This window comes from Camelina sativa, chromosome 1 (assembly GCF_030686135.1).
Source record: "Camelina sativa cultivar CO46 ecotype springtype chromosome 1, ASM3068613v1".
NCBI classification, from domain to species: Eukaryota; Viridiplantae; Streptophyta; class Magnoliopsida; order Brassicales; family Brassicaceae; genus Camelina; species Camelina sativa.
The window spans coordinates 1179714-1197080 of NC_141880.1; the positions used below are offsets into that span (position 1 = coordinate 1179714).

At 33.5% G+C, this 17367-nt stretch overlaps 4 protein-coding genes, 1 non-coding gene and 1 pseudogene across 5 annotated transcripts; 4 read left to right on the forward strand and 2 right to left on the reverse strand.

Moving 5' to 3' along the window:
* Positions 1–217: 217 nt before the first annotated feature.
* LOC104790657 (auxin-responsive protein SAUR29) lies at positions 218–948 on the reverse strand. The gene has a single exon (XM_010516447.2). It carries the CDS (start codon positions 694–696, stop codon positions 406–408), a length of 291 nt encoding a protein of 96 aa, XP_010514749.1. The 5' UTR covers positions 697–948; the 3' UTR covers positions 218–405.
* A 1183-nt stretch (positions 949–2131) lies between these two features.
* Positions 2132–2448, forward strand: LOC147949435 (uncharacterized). The gene is made up of 2 exons (XM_087463415.1): positions 2132–2177; positions 2261–2448. The coding sequence occupies exons 1-2, from the start codon at positions 2132–2134 to the stop codon at positions 2446–2448; spliced, it is 234 nt and encodes a 77-aa protein (XP_087319541.1).
* A 1592-nt stretch (positions 2449–4040) lies between these two features.
* Positions 4041–4573, forward strand: LOC104790729 (auxin-responsive protein SAUR27 pseudogene; annotated as a pseudogene).
* A 200-nt stretch (positions 4574–4773) lies between these two features.
* Positions 4774–4845, forward strand: TRNAW-CCA (transfer RNA tryptophan (anticodon CCA)). The gene has a single exon. It is a non-coding gene; the product is annotated as a tRNA-Trp (tRNA).
* A 523-nt stretch (positions 4846–5368) lies between these two features.
* LOC104790820 (auxin-responsive protein SAUR26) lies at positions 5369–5979 on the forward strand. The gene has a single exon (XM_010516641.3). It carries the CDS (start codon positions 5473–5475, stop codon positions 5755–5757), a length of 285 nt encoding a protein of 94 aa, XP_010514943.1. The 5' UTR covers positions 5369–5472; the 3' UTR covers positions 5758–5979.
* Positions 5980–15554: 9575 nt separating this feature from the next.
* LOC109126186 (uncharacterized) lies at positions 15555–16277 on the reverse strand. Its single transcript, XM_019229390.2, has one exon. The coding sequence runs from the start codon at positions 16275–16277 to the stop codon at positions 15555–15557; it is 723 nt and encodes a 240-aa protein (XP_019084935.2).
* Between the last annotated feature and the right edge of the window lie 1090 nt (positions 16278–17367).

Genomic DNA, 17367 nt, shown 5'->3' on the forward strand with positions numbered 1-17367 from the left:
AGAAACGGGTACGGTTTGATTTTGTTGTGGAATTGAGTAAACCCGGTTATTACTCATTCTTTAACCGGAAACCCAAATTGATTAGCCCAATTTTATACCCAATAACTCAATATAAGAAAAACCGGGTCTCTGCGTATAAACCCGGTTTGGGTAATTAATTTTATGATTTCATTGATTGATTCTCTCTGATTCTCAATAAACACATAAGATAAACAAATCTGAGAAATCTTTCTGGATCTTATTGTTTGATTCCATCGATATTATTACACAAAAATTTGGCATGTATGTACACATTGGAATATTACCTATCATCTAGATCAAATCTTTCAATTTAAAGAAAGATGAAAAAATATTGTCATCTAATCTAACAGTAAAAGAATGTTAAAAAAATTTCTCATACGATGATCATCCTTGGATCCGAGAAGTTACAGTGAGGAAGGTATCTTCAGGGCAAGGGATCGTCAAACCACCCATCGGATGATTGAATCCGAACTCTTCTTCAGCCTTTATGAGAAGATCCTGAAACAAAGGCTGGTTCAAGTATGAGACTGGCACAATGTGTCTCTGCTTCTTCTTCTGGCTCTCACCTACGTACATTGCAAGAAACCCTTTTGGTGCTGCAGTTTCTTTCCTCGTTCCTCCTACTGATCCCCCAAGAATCTTCTTTGCAGCCATCAAACCTCTTACCAAAGCCATTTTTGTTTTCTGAAACTTCCAAAAATTGATTTTGTTTAGTCTCAAGTACTTGGATTAATGCTTCTTGTTGTTGATGATATGAAGAAGATGTTGTTAGAGGTCGGTATATATAGACTGATCTATGAATTGTTTCGTGGGACATGCAAGAATAGAGTATCATATGGTTATGTTTTCTCAGACGCTATTAGATATTGGCATGTGCTCTTGTTCCTAAAAGTATGTTTCCATAAGAAATCTCTCTGGTATGTTTTTGTCCTCTTCTCTCAACTCAAGCTTCTCTGGTTGAAATTGATTTCTCACATTACCAAATCTTTCTATAAGAACAAACTTATGTGGGGACATGAAGTTGTTCACCAGCAGAACAAAGAGTCTCTGTCACTAAATAAGTTGTTCTCAACCATATCTAGAAATAGGATCACATGACAATCCTATAGAAGATACTTGTGTGGCTAAAATTGACTAATCTCTCTCTTTGTGATCTTGATATGATGATGAACAGTTTAACACAGTCATAATGTACAATGGAGGGTCCCTGTTGGAGACAAAGTCATATATATGGTTGGTTGGTTGATTTGATATGATGAGATACAATGAAAGTATTTCACATCATCAGGGGCACAGTGAAAGCTTCTTGTCTTCATTATAAAACAGAGTAACTAGTAAGAAAAGACAATCCAGTAAAAGAAATGAAATTATAGACACATCCGCTAGCCTAGACTGTTCAGAGCTATGTCAAGAGATAATAGACCGGTTAAACTGAGTTACGTTTGAGAGAGAGAGAGAAAGAAAGACATAAAAATAAAACTCTAGCAACTGAGGGGAAATTCACAATATACAACATGTCATGTGTCATGTGTCATGTGTGTTATCAGATCTTTGGTCTAATCTCAATGGACGAGCTTACACTCCAAACCCGATTTAAAAGGAAATTCAAAGCTTTCACCATTATATATTATCCCATTAAATTGTTATCCATCATGATGTCTCCTCCAATATGAGTGGAAATAAAGAGACGATCTATAAATTATTGCATGATGGGAAATCAGCTGTCAATTTAGCTTTTATAGTCAAAGTGTACATGAATCTATTAATTTGGACTTATGTATTTCTAGTGAATTTGGTCAAAGCTCAGTTCTTATGAATTTATTTATACTGTATTTGACAGAATTTGATTATAATTCAAGTCAATTTCGAGATTTTGTCTCCTGTTTTTTTAAATTAGTGAGTTTCTTTCATAATTTATGAAGATACTATTTACTAAGACCATGCTATTTCTAATTCTATAGAAAGGAACTAAAAATATCATAAATAAGATTAATTAGAATATATTATATATTTCTTATTTAGGATACTTTTCTACTATATTAATCTCTCGCATAATTAAGCTTTTGCTTTCACAATTGTTCAAACACTATTATCTTCAAATTCTGAAACAATGGAGAAAATATCAAAGAAGTGTGCTTTCCTAGTTGTTATATCCGGTAAATTTCATACTATTATATTAAATATTTTTACATGTCGTAAGTGTTTATTTATAACAATGTATGTTTTTTCGGTTCTATAGTGATGAGTACCGTAACAATTCGAAATGTTGAGGCAAAACGTTTATTACGTGAAGAAATATCTCAAATGAAGCTGCATCATAAAGTTCCTACGCAAGTTATTACACCACAAATATTCCACTGCGAAACAGGGTGTTATATAAAATGTGTTCCCGATCCATTTTTTGTTATATGCCTTTGTCAATGCTAAATTTACATATCATCACGTTTAATCGAATAAAGTAACAATTATTTTCACAAATTATTATAATTAGTTGACAGTTATTTTGCCTATATTAATCATTACATTCGAGAATCGTATGGAAAAACTTACTGAAATGTTTTTTTAAAAAAAATTCCATAGTTTTATCCCATTTGGGCTTGTTTATTCAAAAATTATATTTGGTGTCACTCAAGACTTTGACAACTAATTTGTATTCATTAGTCATAATTTTGAAAACAGCCCGCTATGAGCTAAAGATTGTTGTAGAACAGTTTTTGTAGACAGATCTAATATTTTGAAAATAATTTCAAATTAAGGATGTAATCAGATCATTTTCTGGATTATGCATTATGCATATGTTTGATGATGACATTGTTTCTTTCACATCGAAATTTCTATCTTTGGATCAAATCTTTTGGTTAGAAAGCTGAAAAAATGTCAATATATTTACAATAAAAAATGTTGTTCCTCCTATCTAGGGTCATCATTGTTCAAAGTATATTCAGGACAACAAATCGTCAAGCCGCCGGATGATCAAAACCAAACTCTTCTTCGCCTAGCTTTACTTAGAAGAGACTGAAATGAAGGCTGGTTCAAGTATGTCACATTGTCACTGGTACAAAGTATCTCTGCTTCTTCTCTTAGTTCTCCCCGACGTACACCGCAAGAAACCCTTTTGGTGCTTTGCTCGTTCTTGCTAAGGAGCCGCCAAGAATCTTCTTTGCACTGAAGATATTTCTCACTAAAGCCATTTTCTTGTCTCAAGGTTTGATTTTTGAAGCTTTTGAATATGTATGGGATCAAAGGAAGGACTAAAGAGCGATTTCAAGATCTGGATTGCTTGTGGCTGATGATGCTGATATATATAGATCAAATTAATGAGTTGAAACCTATCTAAAATCAATTGAGTACAATGGTGTCTACAAGTGAGGGACATACAAGGACAAGAAATTTTCACATGGTTTTGTTCTCACATTTAAAAGCAGAGTTATTACAATCTACACTCACATAGGACCAAGAGAACAAGATCACATGCTAAGGCCATTGAAGAAGTTTCTCTACGTAGATTGATTGATATATTATGAAATCCATCTAACTAACCATGTCACAGTCTGTCTGCAGAACCTTGATCAGGTAAACACAGTAAGAAAATAATCAATAGATGGGACCAGATTAGCTAGGACATAGAAAACTTCCAATCTATAGAGCATTTGTCATGTGATATGTTCTTGAATATATTGTGATATAAACTTGCTGTTTGAAACCTGACCCCATCTGACCATAGTATGTTGTGAAGAAGGTTTTGGCCATCAGAAGCTGGATTTTGACCACAGAGATCCAATCCCTATCTTAAATTCAAGAAACAGTATATAAATCATTACAACCCAACGATACATGATCGAACAGAACTGACCCAATGTTTCATATATCTTTTTAATATTTTTTGTACTGATTAGCATTTGACAGAAGGCAGACAGATGCATGTGAAACTCTCAATTCATATACGTCCCCACACTTTTCTAGAACACATGTTTCAAATATCCTCTCTTATTGAACTATTTATAAGGACTGAAAACAGAACAACATCTTCATAACCATCAACAATAAGCAATCTAAGAACTCCTAACCTTCAAACATCAAGACTTTTTAGACACAAATGGCTATGATGAGAAGTCTCTTTGTTGCAAAGAATATATTTGGAGGCTCCTTAGCAGGAACGAGGAAAACAACTTCAGCACCAAAAGGGTTTCTTGCAGTGTACGTAGGAGAGAGCCAGAAGAAGCAGAGATACTTAGTGCCAGTCTCTTACTTGAGCCAGCCATTGTTTCAAGCACTTCTCAGTAAATCCGAGGAAGATTTCGGATATGATCATCCGATGGGTGGTTTGACGATCCCTTGTCCTGAAGATACTTTCCTTACAGTAACTTCTCGGATCCAAGGATAATGATTGATCATCCGAAGATACACTTTATTTTTTACTGTAGATAGATGACAATTTTTTCTTTCAATTTTGATCAAGTGGATAGAACTTCCAATGTAAATACCAGTTCTTCTTTGTGTATTGTGACAATGAACGATGGAATCAAACAAAAGATCTAGACAGATTTTCTAAGTTTTGTTTGTATGATGTGTTTATATATTGTAAAATCCAAAAGATTTGTCATGCTTCTACATAATCAGAGAATCATTATCAAATAAATTCCTAAACAGAGTTTATACACTGACGTACGTAATGGTGTGAATTCATCATGCAAACAAAACTCAAATCAACTGCTACTAATATATTGTAAATTAAGGTGAGTAATTATATCCGGATCCGTGGCGCAATGGTAGCGCGTCTGACTCCAGATCAGAAGGTTGCGTGTTCGATTCACGTCGGGTTCAATACCCCGAACTATAATTCCGGATTTATTTTTTTTTCCTTTTTATTAGGGCAATTTCTAGTTTTACCCTCGCGGAGGTGATTCAATGTTTTCTCTCCCATATGCAAACTCGAATACTTGTTTATGCTCTTAATGTATTTTAGGTTTTGCTTTTTCCTATCTCAATTTTTCTAAAAGAAACATCATTCAACGAAGCGTCTACGGCCTAGCTAACCTTGGTCACATGTATTGATCAAGGTTCTACAGACAGTCGACTATGACAGCCTGACAGGGTTTGTTAGGTGGATTCAATCACTACAGAGAAACTTCATATATGTACTTGTACATGTGATCTTATTCTCTTGGTCTTAAGTGAGTACAGATTGTGATAGCTCTGCTTTAAATGCTAGAACAGAACCATGTGAAGAAAACTGTGTTCATGTAAGCCCCACACTTGTAGACAACGTTGTTTTCAATTGATTTTGGACAGGTTTGAAGTATCAACTCACTCTCACAGATCTATATATACAGAAGACTCGAATTCTTTAACCTCATCAACTTACAAGCAATCCAGAACTTGAATCTCTCTCATCTGTATCCATACATCTTTCTTCACAAGCTTCAAGAATCAAACTTCCAGACAAGAAAAATGGCTTTGGTGAGAAGTCTCTTTAGCGCAAAGAAGGTTCTTGGCGGCTCTATAGCAAGAACAAGAAAGACACCACCAAAAGGGTTTCTTGCGGTGTACGTCGGTGAGAGCCAGAAGAAGCAGAGTCGACACTTTATACCAGTCTCATACTTGAACGAACCTTCATTTCAAGATCTTCTAAGTAAAGCCGAAGAAGAGTTTGGTTTTGACCATCCGATGGGTGGCTTGACAATCCCTTGTCCTGAAGATACTTTTATCAGTATAACGTCTCAGCTCCAAGGATGAAGATGATGATGATCCAGCATGCATCAACAATTATTTAATGTGAATAGAGATGACATTTTCTCTCCTCCTCTTTTCTTTTTGTTTCACAGGATTAGAATATTTCGATGTGAATACCATTTTTGTATAACAAAGTTCAAATCATTACAAGTTGCAGAAACTATGATTCCTTAATCAAATCTATCAGCGAATATATATGAAAGAAACTTTTTTTTGTATAACAAAGTTCAAATCATTTTTATTGTCTGGTATGGTTAAGAAAACTGCTGACACTTTGTTCTGCTGGTGAGCAACTTCATGTCCCCGTACAGCTTATAAAATTTTGTTCTTAATTAATTCATTCATTCATTGGAGATCCCCACGAGCCTTCATCTTCCTCTTCTACACAATCAGAGAAACACATAGATGTAGATTTAGATCCTAGTTTCAAGTAACAAAAAAGAAACGAAAATTTAAAACAAAGAGAAAGCAATTCATACCACTTCATTCGCCCTTTTCATTATATCAGATACCTTGTACACAGCTGCGTAAAAAGAAAAAAGAAAAAAAACTATCAATCTCGAAAAAGAAAAAAAAAAATGAATATCTTTTGTTTTATTGCATTAACTAGGTAAAATTTTTGTTTGAGATATTACATTTGTAAATATATTTATTTAGTATAACATTTATAATACAAACTTATATTGGTCTGAAATTAATCAAATTTATGAAAGTTTAAAATATTAATCGTTTCACCCTAAATTTTAGATTGACATGATGACGGACCTGTATCGAATGTAACCGAATTATAGATCGGTTAGATTTTTATAAAATTTTGAACTATCAAATCAGATAAAAACCACAAAAACTAAAATTTCATGAACCAAATAATTTAAATAAAAATGTTAACCCTGTCAAACCTGTCCGCTAAACCATCCTGCAACAGGTTTAAATATTTTGAGCCGCAAAATGTTTTTGTATCTGTCCGTTTGAATTCGTGAGATCCGCGAGTAACCCACATACATTTTAATAAATCTATTATACACAATATAAAAAAAAAAAAAATATATATATATATATATATATATATATATATATATATATCTAACACACCAACTACAGAAAACGTAATAGATGACATTAACGAAGCTCAAGATCGCTAAAATCCAATAGTAATAATCGTAGTGAGCCTTGTTGATATTCTCTTCAATCCAGCTAATGTTGCCCTTCTTTGAGCTATTCTCGACGGCATTGAGGACAGGGAGAATACTACTACTATTCTACGATAGTAATTATTTGCATACGACAATTTTAGAGAGATCCTATTTTGAAATATATATATATAATAAAACTATTTGATTGTTTGATACATTAAATATAGTTTACATTAAATTCTACTATATTTGACCAAAATATATATATATATATATACTATATAAATATAAATTATAGGTGTGAATGTGATTATTTATATATGGCAGCAAATTAGTCATTTTTTTGTTTTTTGAAATGTTAAATAGATATTAACAAAAAATAAGTAAAATATGAACAAAACATGAGTAAAATATATTTACTATGTGTTTTCATAACACATAAAATAGACTCTCAGATACTATACCATCTATTTTTTTATTGTTACATTGCATTTTGTTAGTTCATTAAAAATATTTTTTTGTATAAAATTTTAATACAAATTCTCAACTTTCATGTGGTTTTTCATTTTACCTTCAAACATCTAATACATTATATAATAGTCTATTAATACAAATAAAAGAGTAAGAAACATAAAATAAGATTTAATAACAAACAAAATATCACAGATATTTAAAATAAAAAAAGTTAACACATTTTCAAACTAAATACATAACCTAACTACAAAATATATGATTTTACAAATTTTTATTATATTGTGGACAAATGACCTTTTCAACACACATTGATTTTTTTTTACTTTCAGAAAATATGCGATTAGTAATTTTAGGAGTCTCACATTCACAGAGAAACCATAACCGTGCTAGAGAGTTACAGAACCAGACTTGTTCAATGGAAACTAAAATATATACCATGACCATGGAATCAAAAACTTTGTTGGGTTGTAAAAAAAACTTAAACTTTAAAATAATGGAAAGTTACCATGACCATGGAATCAAAAACTTTAAAATACATAGAGTTGTAAAAAAAACTTATGTTAATTCTTTTTTTTTTTCTTTTAAAATTAACGCGTTTTACATTTATTCTTCTTCCTCACTAGTAGTAAAAGATAATGTAAAAATTAGTAGAAGAAATATCTAGAGAAATTAATTTATTTCATAAAGGAGAATTAAATGGTGTTCCAGAATTTTTATAAGATTGGGGTTGGGGTATTTAAATCCAAATATCAGAAAACACATATAACGAGAGAGAGACCAGTTAAGCTCAATTTTTCGAGTTATATAAGCGTGTTTTCGATCTGTTGTTTCTTCTGCGAACAAAAATAATCAATAGAAAATTTTGTTATAGTTCGTGACTCGAAATTCCCCCCCCCCCCCCCCCTCCAACAATTTGTGAAATTAGGTTTTGTTCTTCGCCTCCTCTTACCCTAGCCGTAGTTTTGTATTATATTATTACCTTAACCTCTCATGGATTCTCGTCGTGTTTCGATTCTCCTCTTATGTGCGATAGCTCTGTCATGCTTTACGTCCGGGTTCGCTTCATCACGTTCTGTCTGCAATTACGAATTCGAGCTGTTCCGGTTCGATTTAGCGGCTAAATCCTAAATGTCCTCCTTCTCTGTATCCCACTCCTCCTATTGAGGTACGTACGTTGTCATCATTATCCTAGGGTTTATTTTGTGAGTTGATCCCTATTGAGGTTATTATGCAACTTCAGCTTTCTTATTGCGATTGGATTGGGTCTTGCTTTGTGATGAGTTTGTGTCTCCATAGGGTTTAGTGTCAAAGATTCCATTGACGGGTTAGAGATCAAATGCTTTATATCTATATATCGGATTAGACTACCCTTCCAATTAGACTAATCAAAGACTTCAATGTTTTCTAAGTGTCGTCTATTGCTCAATACTATTAAGTGTGAGGGTTTACAATATTTATAGTGATTACAGCAGAGAGTAGGTATTTTACTAATTACAATTAGGTCCTCAATATATTCTTCACTTACAACAAAATCATGTTTTCTAAATATCCAACAACAAAATGATACAGTATGTAAAGGCCATAGAAGAAGCTTTAACCACTTCTTCAAGTCAACAACCATCATAATCACTTGACAAAGCACGTGCTAGCTAATTCTTAATTTCTTATTAACTGAGTTTTTCTATGAACTCAGTTATGATGGTTGTTGACTTGAAGCCTTATCTATAAAGTACACGGTACACCCTAATATATATTTCTCCCATAAATACAATTTGTTTTTACTTGTACCAGTGAATTGTAAAAGATCTAAGTCACTAATAATGAAAGTAAACTGAGCACAAACAATTCTGAAGGCTCAACTTACTTTGAATTATTGCATGACGGGAAATCAGCTGTCAATTTAGTTTTTTTTTGGGAAAATTATAAAAAAATGAGTTTTTTTCCAACTTTTGTCCATCTACACTTTTTTTAGAAAATTTTGGTTAAATAGGTTTTAGGATATAAAAATAGCCAATGGAAAATTATAAATAAAGGAGTTTTTTTTCTAAACATTTGGCCATCTACATTTTTTTTTTGAAGGTTTGGACACATAGGTTTTAATTTGCTTTTTAACCCATTTTTGCCCTCATTTTTCAAAAACGAAAATAAGAAAATATAAATAAATTTTGAAAGTAAATTTATGTCCAAAAATAAGAAAACAAAATAGAAACCTAAGCCTCTAATTTACTTAGAGACTTCTACAAGACTAAAACCCTTTTTTCTTCTTCTCTTTTAGCAAGTCGTAAAAAAAACAATCCAAACATCGGTGACATCGACGGCGGTGACTGCGGTGACATCTTCGTCTTGTTGTCGCGATTCATCGACCATGGTGAGTGTTTTTCCCTCCTTTGCTCATATGGGCGAAGCTTAATTCTTGTTTTGTCCTCTTGTTGATTTGTCTTTCTCTTGTTCTTGCGATTCATCAATTTTTTGTTTCCTCTCTTTAATCGGTCAATGTCCTTTGCTTCTGTTCACATCATATGAAATTCGTATTCATATTGCAGTGTAAATCTTTTAAGTTTTCTCAGCTTGATTTCGTTAGTTTTAATCGCTCAATTTCGATGAAAAGTATGAAATTTTAAATGGTCAATTTCTCAATTTTACGAAATCGGAAAACCAAAATTTTGAGGTTGTTTTTGTTTGTTTAATCTCGATTTCAATCTAGAATTGTATAATTTTAAGTAAATTAACCAATTTTCAGTATGAATTTCTCTTGAACATTTATCCATATTGATCGAATTTGGTTTGTTTAAATGTGGAAATTTTTTGGCATGTTTAACTTTTATCCTTTTGTAATCTCGATTTGAATCCACAATTGTATTATTATAAGTACAATTAACAACGTTTCAATGATTTTCTTAATAATGTGATAATGATGAGGATGAAGTTCTCGGTTTTCTGATTTTTCACTACTGTATAAGAGTTTGAATTCTTGTTTTGCATCTAACTGATTAGTATCAAGGTATTTTTGTTCTTAATTCATAGTTTTAAGAATTTGTATTATGTTGTTTTTGAAAATTTAACTCTTTCTATCTCAAGAAATCGAGTAAGAATCTCATGTCTTTGTTGATTTTTGTTATGATTTCAGAGGTGTTTCCTTCTCTCACTGCTTCTTAGCTTGTCACATCATAACATATTTTGCATCTTCACCGCTTAGCAGGTATGTAGAATTCTATTACAATTTTTTTTTCAAGTTTCATCGTTTAACAGGTTATATAATTTTTTAAAAACTCGATTTCTTTTTTTGATCTTCTTACTTCAGGAAACCTGTCTATATCAGTCATGACTGACCATGGCTGAGAGCAGAATTGGATCATAAGTTGCAAATGTCAATGTCCTCAACAAAAGCACCATCAGATTCTGATACAAGTAAGAATAACCAAACTACATCAGATTTAGAAGTCGTATCTAGTTTGGTTATAAAAGTATCTCGTTTGTGTTTTTTTTTTTCTTTTTTTTTCAAGTTTCTGTTAGCAGCAAAATGATTAGTAGTCATAGTTTTCTTGTTCTTAAATCATTCTTTTAGTAATCTGTTTTTTCTTTTCTTTTTTTTGCAAAATTGAAGTCTTATATCTTTGTTGATTTATTTCAGTTTTGGCTAATTTATACTAATTCATCTTTTACTTTTTTCGGCAGGAATGGAAAAGAAGTACCCTAAACGGCTTATGGAAGATGGAAGCGAGCCACAAGTTGGGCAGATAAATAACACTTGTCGAATGTCTATCTTACACAAAATCAAGAAGGCATTACCAGAAGAGTATGAGATTGTGAAGGGTGATCCAGTTTTCGCATTTGTATTTGCATTGTATGAGAATGGTCTTGGGTACTCAGCTCGGTTGATACACAACATCATGTGTAGGCAGTTGGTGACTAAGAGAAGACATGAGCTGTGGTTTGTGTTTGGTAAGAAGCCGCTTAGATTCTCAATGCAAGAATTCCATACAGTTACTGGTCTTAAGTTCAATGCCGATTTCAGTCATGATTCAGAGAGTTGGACATATGATAATGGGTTTTCGAGCAAATTGTTGAAGAGGGATGGTATCATTACCATTCAAACCTCGTGAAGTCTGGTGAAATCTGGTGACAAGTCTGGTGAAGTCTGTAGACAAGTCTGGTGAAGTTTGTAGACAAATCTGGTGAAGTCTGCCGACAAGTCTGGTGAAGTCTGGTGAAATTTATGCACTTCTATATTTCATTGCATACATTTCCATAGTAGCCTGTAAAGCTTCCTTACTGCTGAAATATTCACCCTTTTTTACCATTGAATCTTCCAACTTTAAACCAACAGCATCACCAAGATTTAGCATCAGTAGGCTTTTCTAATACATCATTAGTCAGCTTAGGTGAATTCCTTGAAATAATAGCTGCTGATTTTCCCACATCAACTTCCACATCATAACCATCACTAGTATCAACTGGGACCTTATTCAGATCGAACTGGAGCTTACTCCTATCATCATCAACTACTCTTTTGAACGTAACACACAACTGAATCATGTTTTTCCTTTTCAGATATGCAAGAAAATTTTTCATACCTCTATCATTTGTCAATACAACAGGAGGACAATCAACTTTAACCTCTGTGGGTAAATAACTGAATTCCACCTCAAACATACTTTGCTCTATTTCAAAGTCTTCTGAAACCATCACCTTCAACTCTTCAAGAGACGTAGTGGGTTGCAAAGTCAGTAATCTAGCACGTTTTTCTTCATCATCAATAAATCTCCACTCCTTGTTGGCATCCAGTGTCTATACACCACAAGTAACATAGATTTGCATCATAAACAGGTAAGTAAAAGCTTTTTGTGGAAGGTGGGAGAGATGGTGACCGATCACGTTAAGGTAGAATGTCGATTTTTCTTAATTTGTTTATCTTCTAAATAATTCAGAATACGCATTCTAAAATGTATTAGAACAAATCTAAACAATAATTACGAAATCTTAACCATAAATTAAGAATATTTAAAAAATATTTACTTTCTTTATTTAATTTATTTTCTTTCTATTTTTAGGGTATTCTAAGGTTTACAGATTACAAATTCTAAAATATCTATGATATATCTTCTACTTCTTTTAGTATATAGGATAAAACGTAGAAAATGAATTCTGAATTGATGTAGAATGAAGAAAAACGTAGAATACATATTCTAAATTTTGTAGAACATACAAAATTCAGGTTATGAAGTTTTTAGAACAAATTTTTCGTCTAAACTTCGTAGAACATGTAAAAACTGTAGAATGAACAATCTAAATGTTTCAGAAAGAGAAAAAATCGTAGAAAATCTATTCTAAACAATTTAGACCAGAAATCAGCAATTTACAAACTGATTTTTGACACCTAATAATTTTTTTTTCAAATTTTTTTTACACAGTTGTATACTAACATGGGTTTTCTGTTTGTTTTTTGGTTTAAACTCCTAAAAACTTCACTATTTCTATTAGTAGAGGCATTTTCGTCACAATTGACTATCTTCAAAAAAAAAGTGTATATGGACAAATGTTTAAAAAAAGCTTCTTTTTTATAATTTTCTCATAGCCAATTATACCCTTAATTATATTTTCAGATAAAATTTGTAGATTTTTTGTTTCTTGATATTTAAACATCATGGAAAACAATTTTGGAAACAATTTTGGGGCTCCATCGAGTGGGCCTAACATGGGTTTATGGGTCTTGACAAATTAAGAAAATTTTTACTTTGTGTCGACAAAGTAAGAAAATAATTGAGGTTTAATAATTTTACTTAAAAGTTTCTGAAACTCTTCCGTTGTATCTAACCATCGTGACCATCTCGTCGTCACCGTCACCATCTCACCGTCGTCTGTCACCATCGTCACCATCGTCTCTCTCCATCTTCACCATCTCACCGTCGTCTCTCTCCATCTTCACCATCTCTCTCCATCTTCACCATCTTCCGCCGATTCGATTTGTTCACCGTCTTCCACCGTCTATCCATCTTCAGTGTCTTCCGCCTTCTATCCATCAGCTTCTTAGTCGTTTTGATGGTCTCCTCTTCACTATCTCAAGGTCAATCCGGTTGGATTTCTCTTCTCCATTGCTCCTTGTTGATCGAATTAGGTATGTTAATTTGTGTAATTTTTTTTGCATGTTTAATTTTTTTTTACAAACAATTTCAATGATTTTACTTAAAAATGTGAATATGATGAAGTTGAAGCTCTTCGTTTGTTTTATTTTTAGTATTATATTGACTTTAAAGGAAAAATTGTGGACACTTTTTGTGAACGATAAGGTTAACTAGAGCTTTGCACTTTTTCGGATTTTTGACCTTCTTATGTTTGATTTTCCTTCTGGGTTAGTGAAAATTTTTGCATAAATCTCTTGCTTTTTCTTATGAGTTCTTCGTTTTTTCTTTTTTCTTAGACTGTTTGTTTCTAAGTATGAGTTCTTCTCTAATGTCATCCCTCGTCTTGTGAAGGAGATTCACAAAAAGTTTGATGGGAAAGCTCCCTTGTTGACTCAATACGAGATCATCGAGGTCCGTATGCCACCTAAATTAAATCGGTCAAATTGTGATTGTGGAGTTTATGCCCTGAAGTATATCGAGTGTCACATGCGTAATCTACCTTATGATTTGATTGACGATGAAAACATCAAGCATGCTCGTTTGAAGTTGGCAGTCGATCTTTGGATAGCAGCAAAGGATCTTGTTCTAGTGGATCGAATGAAAACTTATGTGCCTCTAGTGTATGCGGCTGAGTTTGTAGACCTTTGCTAATTTTTAATTGTCTTTACACTTTTATTTTTCATTAGTTGTATCGCTTTTATTTTTATTGATATTCTAATGAATTTTGTGTTAATAATGGTTGATCAGTACATAAGGTCTGATTTATTTTTAAATTCCTGAATCACAACGTACACAAACAAACAAACAAACAAGTCTGTAGATGGTGTTATCTTTGAAACAAACAAACAACACAAAGGGTCTTAAACAGTTCAGAAATTCATTGATGGTGAAGTCTGGTGAAGTCAACAGACAAGTCCGGTGAAGTCTGTAGACAAGTCTGGTGAAGTCTGGTGACAAGTCTATTGAAGTCTGGTGAAGTCTGTAGACAAGTCTGGTGAAGTCTGGTGACAAGTCTATTGAAATCTAGTGAAATTTATGCACTTCTCTATTGAAGTCTGGTGAAGTCTGTAGACAAGTCTATTGAAGTCTGGTGAAGTTTGGTGAAATTTATGCACTTCTCTATTGAAGTCTGGACAAGTCTGGTGAAGTCTGGTGAAATTTATGCACTTCTTTAGTGAAGTCTGGACAAGTCTGGTGAAGTCTGGTGAAATTTATGCACTTGTCTATTGAAGTCTGGACAAGTCTGGTGAAGTCTGGTGAAATTTATGCACTTCTCTATTGAAGTCTGGACAAGTCTGGTGAAGTCTGCAGATAAGTCTGGTGAAGTCTGTAGACAAGTCTGGTGAAGTATGGTGACAAGTCTATTGAAGTCTGGTGAAGTCTGTAGACAAGTCTGGTGAAGTCTGTAGACAAGTATGGTGAAGTCTGTAGACAAGTCTGGTGAAGTCTGGTGACAAGTCTGGTGAAGTTTGCAGACAAGTCTGGTGAAGTCTGGTGAAATTTATGCACTTCTCTATTGAAGTCTGGTGAAATCTGGTGAAATTTATGCATTTGTCTATTGAAGTCTGGACAAGTCTGGTGAAGTCTGGTGAAATTTATGCACTTGTCTATTGAAGTCTGGAAAAGTCTGGTGAAGTCTGTTTTTACTACAATCCTTACTGGATATGCAATATTTAAATCGTGTATTTCTAATGAATTTTTGTCTTCATACTCGATATGCACAAAAAAATTAAGAAATAAGCTCTAAAATCACATTAAACCAAAGAGATAGTTAATAAATGAAATCTACTAAAAATTCAAAAACATGAATCTTAAGTTGATGCACAAACCATTGTCATATCACGATATCACATGTTGTTCTGTTATGCCCTTCTTTGCCACAGCGCCTACACTTATGTCTCTTTGATCCTTGTGAGTTTTGTGATGATTTTATCTTGTCTTCAGCGGATTCATATCTTCTTTTTCAGCGCCGTCCAGGATGTCTTCTTGTTTCAGGTGGTCAAACTTTTGCATCTTCAACATGTTGTGGGACTCGTCATTCTTCTTCAGGAACACCTATTGGATTAATAGTTTACTCATATTGCGATCTCCATGCGGTAGTGGTATACACATCATCAGCACAAGGATATAGATCTTTGCCTATATCAAAAGCTCGTTTTATAGCATGTCTACAAGGGAGTTTTCCTATGCTGAACTTTCCACATGAACAAGTCCTTCTTTCTAAGTCAACAATGTTGTCTACTCCATTACCTTTAACCTGCAACATGGATCTGCTCATCGGATAATCGTTCATGAATTTACCTTTTTCTATTCTTCTTGAAATCTTTTTCTCCACCTCAACAGTTAAAGAATCTTTTTGCTTTGCACTTAACTCTCTACTCTCATAAAACCAGCGTGTCATCATTTCTCTGATGCTGTCTAACAAAGGAATTATTGGATACTCTCTGGGTGACCTCAAAGCTGCATTGATTGACTCAGCCGCATTGTTGGTGCTAATGCGAGCCCATTTTCTCACATCGGCTTCCTCTAGATAACTTCCAATAGCAGGATTAATATTGTTAATTCGCACAAACTCTTTCTCAAACTCAGAAACTATATAAGCTTCTGATGCTTTTGATGCTTTTACAACCATACCAGCGACACCTCTGCCCTTATTGTATGTTATAGCATTACTAATCAAGTGGTGGATGCAAATACCATGTTTAGCCAATGGGTAGATGTTTCCAATTGATTTAGCAATCGATGTATGTCTATCTGACACAAATGATAAACCTTCTTCATCAGCTATAACCATCTTAAACTGCATAAAAAAACCACTCCCATGAACAATCGTTCTCAGAATCAGCAATTCCAAATGCGATTGGATACAAATTGGAGTTACCATCTACAGCTGTAGCAACTAGTAGAACTCCTTTGTATTTATTCTTCAAAAATATTCCATCAACTACTATCACTTTCCGCATTGCCTTGTAGAACCCACTTCTTGATTGACCAAAAGAAGTAAATAGATATTTGAATCTTCCATCAAATTCAATTTCGTAATTCGTGAACGTACCTGAATTCGCTTCTTGTAGCATGTGCAAGTATTTTGGTATCTTAGCATAACTTTTCTCAGGAATTCCTCTAACTTCGTTAACTGCATACTCCCGAGACTCCCAAGCTTGGTGATATTTTAGCTCACAGCCGTACCTTGAACAAAAATGATATTAACAATATCAATCGGTTTAGGACCTTCCTTCACACCCTCATAGCTTTGCTTAATGAGATGTCCAATTGTTCTTGCAGATGGAGTCTTACAAAATGATTTTTTTTTTGAAGGAGCACATGTATGGTTATCCACAAACTTGTTGATTTTGAAATATGTAGACGCTTGTAAACACTCAGCCCGGAGCCTCCAATTACAAGCACTCGCAATGCAGCGTATACACCACCATCTCTTATCTGATTTTGTAATCTTGTAGTCGCAATTATATTTCATTGCATACATTTCCATAGTAGCTTGTAAAGCTTCCTTACTGCTAAAATACTCGCCCTTCTTTACCATTGAATCTTCCAACTTTGAACCAGCAGCATCACCAAGATTAGCATCAATAGGCTTTTCTAATACAACATCAGTTAGCTTATGTGAATTCCTGGAAATAATAGCTACTGATTTTCCCAGATCAACTCCCACATCATCACCATCACTTGTATCATGTGGGTCCTTATTCAGATCGAACTGGACTTTACTCCTATCATCATCAACTATTCCTTTGAACGTAACACACAACCTAATCATGTTTTTCCTTTTCAGACATGCAAGAAAAATTTTCATTCCTCTATCATTTGTCAATACAACGGGAGGATAATCAACTTTAACCTTTGTGGGTAAATAACTGAATTCC